This window comes from Perca flavescens, chromosome 8 (assembly GCF_004354835.1).
Source record: "Perca flavescens isolate YP-PL-M2 chromosome 8, PFLA_1.0, whole genome shotgun sequence".
NCBI lineage: Eukaryota > Metazoa > Chordata > Actinopteri > Perciformes > Percidae > Perca > Perca flavescens.
Window position 1 is genome coordinate 22,548,758 of NC_041338.1, and position 11,817 is coordinate 22,560,574.

The 11,817-nt window shown below is 39.0% G+C and overlaps 1 protein-coding gene across 1 annotated transcript; it reads right to left on the reverse strand.

Moving 5' to 3' along the window:
* Positions 1 to 1,868: 1,868 nt before the first annotated feature.
* On the reverse strand, positions 1,869 to 11,448 carry ca12 (carbonic anhydrase XII). Its single transcript, XM_028586265.1, has 9 exons — positions 10,990 to 11,448; positions 10,656 to 10,676; positions 7,625 to 7,804; positions 6,385 to 6,527; positions 4,498 to 4,593; positions 4,366 to 4,429; positions 3,997 to 4,154; positions 3,742 to 3,868; positions 1,869 to 3,122 (listed from the first exon to the last, which is right to left on the reverse strand). The coding sequence occupies exons 1-9, from the start codon at positions 11,051 to 11,053 to the stop codon at positions 2,470 to 2,472; spliced, it is 1,506 nt and encodes a 501-aa protein (XP_028442066.1). The 5' UTR covers positions 11,054 to 11,448; the 3' UTR covers positions 1,869 to 2,469.
* Positions 11,449 to 11,817: the final 369 nt, after the last annotated feature.

An 11,817-nucleotide genomic window follows, 5' to 3' on the forward strand; every position in this document is an offset into this window, starting at 1 on the left:
TGTTTTTTCACTTTAGAACAGAACATCTCTAGATCAAACTGTGTATTTTTTTTCAAATTTTTGATATTCCATACAGTTTTGCTATAGCTGGACCTCAAATTTTGCTCAAATGCTGTGGACAGGGCTTATGTTACAAAACATGCCATATCTCCCTCCACATTTGGTGGACCTGTGAAGATAAGATGTCTAAGTGGCAAAACCTGGTGCCATTTGGCAATAGATGGCACTGTAGCAGCATCAACTAACTATAAAGGAAGGAATCTCTGTCTGTGTGCATATATGACTGTCCTTTGCATAAAAGAACCTTTCATCCATTGACTTCATGCTTGGCAGGTGTATTACTAAGAACCCAAGGGAGTGCAGCATTGAGTGTGAAGTCAATTGGATGAGCGGGTTCTCAAGAATGCTGCAAGTAGTACTTCCAGGGGGCTAGCAATTGGACCGCTCCAAATGGCACACATTCCCAACGGCCATTCGCTGACAACGCTGTAGGCAGCAATACCGGTTGATGAAATAAACAACTGAATGTCTCAAAAATTTCTTTGGCTGAAAAATGACAAAACCGAAAGAATTGTATTAGGGAAAAAGGAGGGTAGAGTTAAGATTGCCACTCATCTTGAGACAAAAGGACCTAAAGAAGGACACAACACAAACTTAGAGGCCTTATGATTGAGAAAACATGACTGAGATAACTCATTCATGCTTTTAATTCCAGCAGGGTTGACCACTGCAATGGTCTTACAGGCCTTCATAAAAAAAGACCATTAAACAGCTTCAGCTTGTACAAAATGCAGCTGCTAGAGTTCTTACAAAAACTACAACAACTGACCACATTAATCCAATACTAACTTGATCTTCTGGTAAGCCACACAATTGACTTTAAAGCACTGCTTGTTATTTATAAATCACTAAATATGGGGGGACAAAAGTATCTCTCAGATTTAATTATAGCAGTTTGCACCGGCTTGACCTCTCAGATAATTGGAGAGAAATATGTTGGTTACTGACAGAACTAATCACGGTGAAGCAGCTGTTAGCTTTAAAGCAACACTAGAGAACTTTTCCCGCTTTGGTCCCCCTACAGGTTGGAAGCGGAATTGTCCATTACATTACATTGTCCAGTTCATTCGAACTACAGATCCGCTACCCGATCTGGCAAACTTGCATACTGTAATGTAATGGACATTTCCGCTTGCAAGCTTTAGGGGGACAGAAGTGGTAAAAGTTCTCTAGTGTTGCTTTGAACCCGACTGTTCTCAGATGCTTTTTGTTAACTGATCAAATGCATTCATTCTTTTATTTTCATGTTCTTTTAACTTTTTTTATGTTTTTTTTTTCTATTGATCCCTGCGTTCCAATACCCATACTACCAATACTATTTAGTATGCCAGAAAATATTTGGTATGTCCTAATTCATAGTCTGCTTTTCATTATGCCAACTGTGTTCCTCGCGTTTTCAAATTGCTAGAGGTTAATATTTTCTTCTAATCTCCACCAGGGTCCTTGACATGCACAGCTTCAAGAAATAACAGTGTGGTTTTCCCCATTTCCTCCAGGACATAATGTTAACTGTGTACATCCGTTGTTTAAAACTTTTAAACTATTGTCTTGACCTACATATATGACTTAACATGTATAAAGACTATACTATGATAATGTTTAAATGAGACAGTAAGTCTATTTCAGACAGTTTGGCACAATTCAGATTTCAGCCCCGTGTGCTACTGAAAAAGATTAGTTCAGTGAAAGTTGGACATGCAGCAGGGAAGAAATTTGCCATTCATTACTTTGTGTAAAATGCTTTTATTGAAAATAGTTCCCTTTGTACAGTAGCTGTTTCTTATGTTAACTTGTTGTAAATGGCATTTTTGAACAGAAGAACAAAACTAACAGACGGCAGGATGTTATGTAAAGCTTTTAAGCTCTTGCAAATTCTTTTGGTTTAGCTGCATCTCTATATTGTAGAAGACAGTAATTACTAGTATAGCTCCAAAACTACCATACTATAGAACATAACTTGGCGTACACATTGATATTTTTGCCAGACAGTTTTTGTACTATATGTATAATGTAAAATATATAAGCAGGCATCAAGCCCATTGTGAAACAGTAAATGTTTCTCATTTTTGCTGATCTTCAATCCAAAAATCTACATATTGATGTTGGCTTAACGTTTCAGAATCTGCTTAAAGCACTGATCACAGTCATTTTTAATGACTGGTTATGCATTGGCGTATGTTTTCAAAAAAACAATAACTACAGTAAATTAACTCATACTACTTTTTTGTTAGAAATTGTATCATAATTATGAGCACATACTGGGAAAAACATAATTTAAAATATTTAATACATTTGTGAGAAATAAATGTGGGACGCGGCCTGAAAACTAGTCTTTCATTGTGGGACACACAACTAATGTCGGCTACAGAAAGTGACATAATGTGAGTCGCAACTATTTCAGGAATCTCTCTAGTCTTCCCACTCCATTGGCAAAAGCCAAGGATGTGGATAACCCGGGTTGTGTGGTTTCCTGGGAACAGTAGCAGGGGAGAAACTGCCATACTTTGTCACTGGCACACTTTGCTTGATTGATGTGGAAGTCTTTCTTTTATTCATCAAGGCTTTTGTCAGAGAGCGTTCTAACTCTAAAGCCTCATCAGTTGGCCGTCCACGGAGAATGTGTCTGATAGTGGGGAGTGCTAAGTCTGACTTACAGTCCAGGTAGCTCTTGAGGTTGAGCTTAGGGAAAACTGCATCTCTGAAAGCCTCAACCAGCTCGTTCTGAGCATGAGACGGTTTGAGCTGATGGAGAACATTCTGCTCCAGTGAGACGTAACACAGTGCATCTTCAGCCAGCCCAAACTCTCCCACAGAGGGGTTGGTCTGGCTCTTCTTCCACAGGGATGGATTCAGCGTTTGTTGTTTGGATTTGGCCAAAGTCTTACTCTGTTGGTTCTTGAGGTCTTTCTTCTTGCCAGCATGAAGCATCTCTGCACCACTTGGTAGGAGCTGATAGAGCCCTTCATCAGCCAGGTCAGCTAGGTCACCAACCAGTAGCTGCTGAACGATTTTCTTCCTAGTGAGTGGAGATGTGACTGTAAGAGTACCTTGCAGTCCTCTGCCTGCATCAGACACACAGCCAATCGCAGCTTGTTAAACATCCCAGCCTGTGGGATATTTCTTGGAACGACCTTGGGCCTTCACGGCCAGCATGCAACAGCACTGCCTGTAGCAATAAACTAAAAGCACAAGCCATCGCCTGCTAAATGCAGCTCGTCAAAGCTAAAAGCAGAGGATTCCACACAACGTGTCAAAACACGTGCCATTAGAAAAGCAAAGCTCTGAGAAGGAAACTTTGAAAATGAGGAAAACATGCACATTCATACTTAACAATATGGAGCTAAATACCATACAGAGTGGTAAACCAGTCAACCACATCAAAGTAAGCCTTTAAAGGAGGACTAAATACAGACTTTCTCAATATGTCAGAGGGTACAGTTAATTTGCTGTTTAAAAGATGGCCTACTTTCCCAAAAGCTCATCAAAGTCAATCAACTTTAAAGATCATTAAGGAAGACAACGTGAAAGCAAAAAAAGTGTGACAGCCCTGAAAAAATGTCCATACATCATTCAAACGTGTCCTTTTGCAATGTTAAAGCAGCGCAGTGGCTATGTCATTTATGCAACCTTTGCAATCATTCTCAAACATTAAAGCAAGCCCACTTTGAAGACCATACTTACCCTCCTTAAAAGATACCAGCACAACTCGGCTGTCTGCGAGCTGCGGTTTCCTGTAGTTGCCATTCAGAGACACAGGGGCTGACTCCTGGGCATGGGTGGAGTAGATGGATGTTGCCAGGGTCATAAACTAAGAAGACACAACAAAACAAAAGCATGTTATGCACAGATTTGCATTTTTCCTCACCAACACACAAATTTAAGTTAAATTTAAAGGGGCAGACCATATTAAAATATAAAAAATCAATTTAGAAGCACCTGTTTGCGAGATATTGTGACATGATTCCTGAACACTGTCCACAGGACACTGGGATAGCATGGAGGAGTCGTCAGTGACCCGTCGTAGCGGTAATACTCATCCAAACGTGCAGGCAGCAGTGCTCTGATGTTGAAACCGGGCAACTGCACTTTCTGATCTGCCAGAACAGAAGTCATTTGTAACCGTTTAACAACTATTTAGGTCAAAGTAAAATCCAGAATGGCCAAATGAAAGAACTGATACAGACTTTGAAGATTCTGACCTCAAAACCCAGAAAGAATTAGAGCTGATATTGTTCACTACTCATACTCATTACTTGTTTTCAGTTGTGGCAAAACTACAAAATAAAATCATCACTTTAGACTTACCCCTGTATTTGATACCATTGATGAACTTCAGAAAATGTTCAAAGGCCGGATTGAACTCTCCAATCTGTATGAAAAACATAGTTAGATGGTTCTGCTCCACACAAATTCGCCCCACCACCCTCAACGTCTTACCTCAATCAGGACACCCAACACAGCCAGGCCATCAGATTTGTCTACAGCTGAGGATATATTGGGATACTTGTCTGAATTGAAGTGCACTACATGCATCTGTGAAAGAAAAGAGAAATAAGAAAAGACCCTGTGGAAGAAACAAAAAATACAAAAATAGTATGTAGTTGTAAAAGTCAAAACCTTGAGATGATTGGTTGAAAAATCAGATTTGTTTCTTTATTACATCCAAGGGGAAAAGTAAAAGGTAACATATACGTCAGATATGTTGAAAAGAGTCAGGATTATTTGATGTAGATCACTCCAATTTTGCTTTGTAAAGTGCTATAACAGGCACTAGGATTCACCGTTATAACACCTGTTCCGTGTACCGCAGATGTTAATTGGATTGTAAATAGTGGGTGGTATTCAGGGGATGTAATATTGGCAGGAAGTCTATGACAAAAGCACATGAGAAACACTGGAGATGTGACAAAATTGTATTTTCAGCCTTTGTTCAAGCTTGGGAATTAAGGTAGACATTTGAACTATTTCTGGGGAAATGTTCCATTTCCCATCATTCCATCCCTCCAAAACAACATGTCATCAAGGAACTGTGGTTCTGGAGTCTGGAGGGACTTGAAAAGATGCATGATCTCGACGTGTCCACTCAGAACTTCAGGTCAAACCGCAGCAACTTACATGTGGCTGTGCTGCAACTTGGGCATGGTCACATAAAAGCACACAGGTTGTAAACATTTCAGCTTCTACCCACTGTAACTCAACACCAAATTATATTAAAAAAGTATCCTATTTTGGTTTATATCATAAAAGAGACTCTTACTTTTAAACTTTACTGTCTGCTTTACGTTAAGTACCAAAGTAAATAGAGCAAACTAGTGTGTGAAAACTGCTTACAGGGCTTGACACATTTAATAGCACAGACAGACACTCTTTTCCTGAGGTGGGTGAAAACCAAAGCATATAATAGTCTGGTACTCTAATGCCCTTAAACCCTGCAGAAATAAGACACACTGTCATACTGTACATCCTGAGGCTGACTAGAATTATGTCTTTGCCTTTTAGTGTTTGTGCAACTAAGTGATAAAATATGCTTATTTATATGTATGATCTAAGTCACTTTAATTAGAGTGTGTTATATACAACCAGTCAATTGTACTTTACAGTCAACCACACAATAGTGGAAGATGAAGAGGCATAACAAACATTGTCTGAAACTGTCTGACTGGAGGCCAACTGAATGCCTGCCACAGTGTCAAGGAACTGGAACAGTGATATGCAGATGCAGAGCATTTGAGCTTAAGCAGCGTCTGTAAGCCTTGAAGAGAATCAGTGTCTCTGATTCCTCTGCCAGTCAAATGTCAAATGTTTAAGCCATAAAGTATTACGTCATTTGTCTTGTGTCAGAGAGGCTGTCACCTGACGCTGCAGATAAGTGAAAGATCTGCTTAATCGCTGATAACTAACAAAATCTTATTTAAAATGTTACAATTAAAAATACATTAAATCAAGTAGTATTTGCAAAATGTACTTAAAGTACTCACGCAAAATGGCACCATTCAGAGTGTTATATTAAGTGATATATTATCATTTTTATTATGAAGTGGTATATTCTATAACAATGAATCAACTGTATATAACTGTGTATAAACTGTAACTTTTACATGTAAAATCTTAATCTGCAAAATAACTATTGACTACAACTGTTTGATAAATGTATTGGAGTAAAAAGTACACTCCACTAGTAATTTAGAGTGTAGCAAAAATGGAAATACTCAAGTAAAGTTCAAGTATCTTGAAATTGTACTCAAGTAAATGTACTTAGTTACTTTCCACCAGCATCTTTTCCATTAATAGTGGGTAGCAAGAAGAGCTGTTTGCTTTGTTTACCTCTGCTGCACACTGCTTACTGTTCACCATGTGTTCAGAGCCTGCAGGTCTGCTGGAGGAGCCCCAGTGGAAATGAAGTTGAGCTGCAGTGTAACGATGAGGCAGGCTGGAGATGTGCATCTTAGAGGGCAGTGATATTTGCACTGCATTTCAAAAGACATGACACGCCACCACACATAACACAGCAGGGTAGGGGGTTACTTCAGTTAACATCAGGGTATCAAGAAACATGAACTTTATATAAACCGAGAAAGCCAGCATAGTCCGCTCTGTGCTGTCCTTTTACAAAAGCTGTGTAGCTATGTTTAGTTTATGCTGAAGTGACGCAGGGCGCTTTCCGTGTGTTCGTCAGTGTGTGACCAATGATTACAAGTGAAAGACCTCTGTCAGCTTATTTCAGACATACGTCATGCTGATGATGCCGCTCAGCTTGCCTTGAGATACAACATTGGGCATGCACACATAAGCATTTCGCTGGTGGTCTTTGCACATTTAATTTAAACAACAGTTTAATAACACTAGGCAGACATTACATGCATTATTAGGAATTGCCACTGAATGTATGTAAGAAACAAATGACGCCAGCTCTGTGGTTTAGTGCCACAGTTCAAACAACCTCACTTTTCTCTGACTGAAACTTCCTCAAACTCTTCAAACAAAACCAAATCATTCAACAAACTATAATTTGGTGGAATAATCATATTCATCTGTCTAAAGTCATCCAAACATTTTTTTCTGTTGGCACATGGGCATGGTTGTTAATGTTCTGATTGCTATATTTGGCAAATCAATTTAAGACTGTGTTATGTATAGATATCAGACATTAAAGCTAAGCTTGTTTCTTTTGTTAAGGTGCATCAGACCCAGCAGAAGCAGAACTGATGACTAATCTCTGTTCATATTTCCCCAGACAAAATATGGAGCTCTTTGGCTGGAAGGGCAGCTAAGATAATAAGAGAGTGATTTTGGAAAATTGCTGTGGCAGAAGATCTTCCTATCATTTATTTTAGGTTGACCCAGAAATTAGGTCTTTACAGCAAGAACAGACTCCACCACATTTATGTGGGACCATATCCAATGAATACATTGACCAGTGCATCACTTTGATTTGAAAAATAGTTGCTTAGTTAATAATTAGATAGTTTTGTTACCTGTGATGAAATGTCTTTAAAATAAACATTTATTTTGACGTACTGTACTTTAATGTATTTTGTTGATAACACTGATGAGTTATACTCACCAGAATGTCCATTATTTCCAAGTGTAAGCTGCTCATTGACTGACAGGTTGTAGTTTTGAATCTCAATTGGACGTAAAGTTGGGTCGAACCTCAGCAGCTCAGACTTGATGTCTATTGGAGACTGGAAAGCTGTACCACAATATGGATAATGGTTGGGCCAGTGGTGCTCTCCGTCTGGCCCTGCAACAGCATCAATGTAAATGATTACCAATGAAACACTTCGAAAAATGTTTGATTTTCACTATTTTAATAGTAGATGGTGTTACTAAATATATTCTAATCCTTCATTCAAAGTGTATTTCACCTCAGAGCACTGGCAGGGATACAATGCATGACTTTTAAAATGTTAAACGGTTCCATTTTAAAGGGCAAATGAGCAAAGTGTGCCCCAGTGTAAGGTTGAATAGAGGATGATCCAAAGAGGGCCAGGGCTTGTCCTTGGCCTATAGAGCATTTTATCTGTAATCAAAGTGTAGTATTATTATCTATGCACAAGGCGGCATGGGAGAGGCCTGTGGCTCCGCTCTTGGCCCTTTCTAAAGCAGAACCAGGCTGTTGTTTGCGGGGAGAGTCAGTGAGAACGCTGTCTCTCTCCAAATGAGAGGTTTCTATAAATCACAGGACACCAAAAACTGCCACATTTGCAGTTAAAGTCATGCAGTTTACAAAGTGACTTCAGCAGCATGAGGGTGTCTCTCAATGGTATGTCTGCAGAGGCAATTTCCTTGGAAATAATACAAGAGAGAAAAATAAATATTAATGAGAAATGATGCAGAAGAAAATAAATTCGGGAAGCTCTTGATTTCTGATATTTTTATTCAGTATATTGACTGAAGTGTGAGGATCCATGCAGAGCTTTTCAAACATGGTGCTCAGTCTAAAGTGAGGCTTATAGTTTGCGATATATGAACCCTATCAAATCTCAAATACCATCATTGTAGCTAAATAGAAAATGGCACAAAAGGCTCTGAACGTACCAGAGCTCTCATCACTTCTGCATATTTGCCACTGATTTATTATCTATCCAGAATTCATCTAACAAAAATCCACCATTCACAATATGCCAGCTGACTGTGGTTAAATATGAATGATGCAGCATGAGGCCTGCCCCAACCCTGACTGTCAGTTCCCATACAAATGTGGATTGATTGTACAAGACATGCCAAAAGGCATGAAGTGAAGCTGTGAAATCACTGAATACTTGTTTGGAGCAAAATTCAATCTTGGCAAACCCTCACTATAATAAGGAAGAAAGTTACTCTCATGCCTATAATTATTCAGTGTCCACTTCATTTGCTGTTTTAATTAAACTCACTCTGCCCGTTAATAATGGCCTTCAGTGGCCCCTTTGCAGTCCTTGGTAGAACTTACAGGATTTCTTATGTAAAAATAATGTTAAATAAGAACATTTGTATAGCCTAAGTAAACGGTTCAACACAACATCAATTGTTATATTAAAAAAAACAATAGTAGAGCAGGGTGAGAAAACTATTAGTAATCATCATCATCAACATCATTATTGTACTCCCATGTTAAGGTTTACTGTTTTGTCCTCTGCCAGAGGATGGAGTGTTGAGGTGGAGATAAATCGTATGACTCAGCCGTGCCCCGTCAACAGAAAGTACTACCAGCCCCCAAGACTACTGACTATTATGAAAAGGCATCTTGAGGGTTTGACTTTAAGTGAGGATGAAATCCACCACGCTGCACTTTGAAGGAGGCTAGAGGGTTTAAATTTATATATATATATATATATATATATATATATATATATATATATATATATATATATATATTACATTTCTTCCCTCAGTAGTCATCACAAACCTTCCCACTTTTACTCCGAGTTCATTTGTTATCATTAAAATAGCACAGGTTTCTGATTGTTTGGTTATTGTATTTTATTAAGTATCATGCACTGTATGCATTTTTGGAAGGATCCAAGTATTTACATTTACACAACTTTGGCAAAGTACAGCAAAGGGTGAATCATTTATTTTGCCACATCATTAAGGTATCCCCCTGTACTGACACATACATTATACATTTTCCTAATCTAATTTCCCATTGTTTGATAAGGTGTTGTTTCAATTTTCCAAATTTCCACAGAGAGGAGATTACCAGGTGTGTAAGTAGAATCCACAAAGGGCCATTTTCCCATTAATGCCAAGCCAATGCTGCAATTAAATACGGAGTGGATCAGCCTCTCTTAGAGGTCTGAATTGAAGTATAATTTCCTCCAACTATAATTATTCGACCATAAATTACTGTGTAGGGAAGTAGCTCTTTTCTTATTTATCCCTGATGTGTCTTTGAAAGAATATGCACACTACAAATGTATCTTGAAAAGAGGACAGTAGGTTTTACCAATGATTCTAGTAGTCAAAAGTGTGTTTTAATATTTGTCTAAATAAATAGTATAAGACAATAATACAATTGCACTGACTTGCTTCACCTGCCTACTTGTTGGTTTTAACATTTGGTCCCTGAATGTGACAGACTTTCGAGAAGCAGTGACACAATGACAAGAGGTCATGCTCTGAGCAGAGATAGTCATGGTTGCCCATAGACCTTAAGGCATGAGACAAAGGCAGTCAGCCACTTATAAAATGTAATTACAGAGTCTGTAATGAACTCTACAGTTACATGAGGGGATGGGGGGATGTCAGTGCTGGTTGTCTATGGAAGTCAAAGAAGGTCACAGAGGGCTTTTTCCTCTTAATCAGAAACACTGTCATCACTTTTGTCTTATGTGGCATTGTCAGCTCTAAGCACTGCCGTGGGGCAAAACGACATTGGCATCTTCTCTGACTCAGAGTTATTGCCAATCAGAGAGTTGCATCAAATTGAATTCTAACACTCACTTGGTTAATGCTGGTTCAAAGGTAGAATACTACTGTGAGTGATCAATGATAATAAGTGCACATGGACTGGGATTGCACCTAATGTGAAAATTGGATCTAAATACCATAAAAGATATATAGCTATATCGATTTTATGATCTACTATTGAAAAATATTATATGACTTACCACTGTATGTCCATTTGTCACCTGAAAAAGACAGGAAAAATGTATTTGGTCCCACTAGGTACATTCAAATATATTAGAATAACTACACTTCCACACATGTTACAGGATGCAGCATAATAGTAATTTTACAAAAAAATAATAATAATAATGAAAAAAACATTTATTTGGAACAGACATTTCATCTCAGAAACAAGCGTCTCCCTCATTCCTCCAAAGAGTACGGTGCAGCAGGTGGATGGAGACACCTGCCAGGACGAAGCATCTTTTCTGCTCAAGAGCTTGCAAAGTGTTAAATGGCCAAAACATTTTCTCCTAGGCTATATTTTACACTTACCATGCAGTACAGAGAGGAAAGTCAGCTGGAGTAAGACGATGGGTGTGAAGCTCAGAAAGTGCATGTTGATCCCCTCAGCCCTCGCTCATGCAGTAGTCTGACGTTAACCCGGTGCAAAGCAGAAGCTTGGAGCACCAGAACGCCAGCCTTCAAACCGGCTTTTATACCCATGTTGTCAGCTCCATTGTAGCTCGCGCTGACGTCAGAGCAACAACATAACCAGCCTCCGGAGACGTTGGGTCACCGGAGAGTGACAGCTCAACGGCGGCGACCGCATCCAAACCAAGTCACTCATTTAGGGCTCGAGCTGCCGACGGACGAAAGATGCGGGGAAACTGTGCGGCAAGCACGTGCGACGGTGTTACACAAAAATATGCGAGCCTTCGTATTCTGTGACCAAAAAAAGACAGATGGGTTGACCAAATGTTGACAGGTGAGGTGGTCACTATAAGACCTGCACACTACTAAGTAGCTAAACTATCAAAATATGTCACCCTTGAGCAAAATAGCCTAACTGTCAAAATATGACATTCAAGTTCCCCCACTCAAACACTGTAAAATGCATGTTTACATTTTTCTCAAAGTTAAAAAGGTTGGGTTGTTTAATTGTTATGGTGCCAGAGTCAACGTTAAATTATAGACACTGATACATGTAGCCTAGTTCTATGTAGAATTTATTTTAGCCACCGTCCACTCAACAATGTGGTTTTGATAGCCCACTTAACTTTGAGCTTCACTGTGCCGAATGATGCATGTGGCGAATTTGTTTTCACATTCATCAGCTAAGGGGGGAAAGTTTCTGTGCTCACCTTAAATCTGAATTTAAGA

Bases quoted from the DNA above. Each gene is read 5' to 3' on its own strand.
- ca12 (XM_028586265.1), bottom strand. From the start codon at position 11,053: ATGCACTTTCTGAGCTTCACACCCATCGTCTTACTCCAGCTGACTTTC. The intron at 4,430-4,497 runs GTAAGACGTTGA...TTTTTCATACAG, and splicing joins TGTTGGGTGTCCTGATTGAG to ATTGGAGAGTTCAATCCGGC. The intron at 3,123-3,741 runs GTAAGTATGGTC...TGTCTGATGCAG, and splicing joins GCTGGTATCTTTTAAGGAGG to GCAGAGGACTGCAAGGTACT.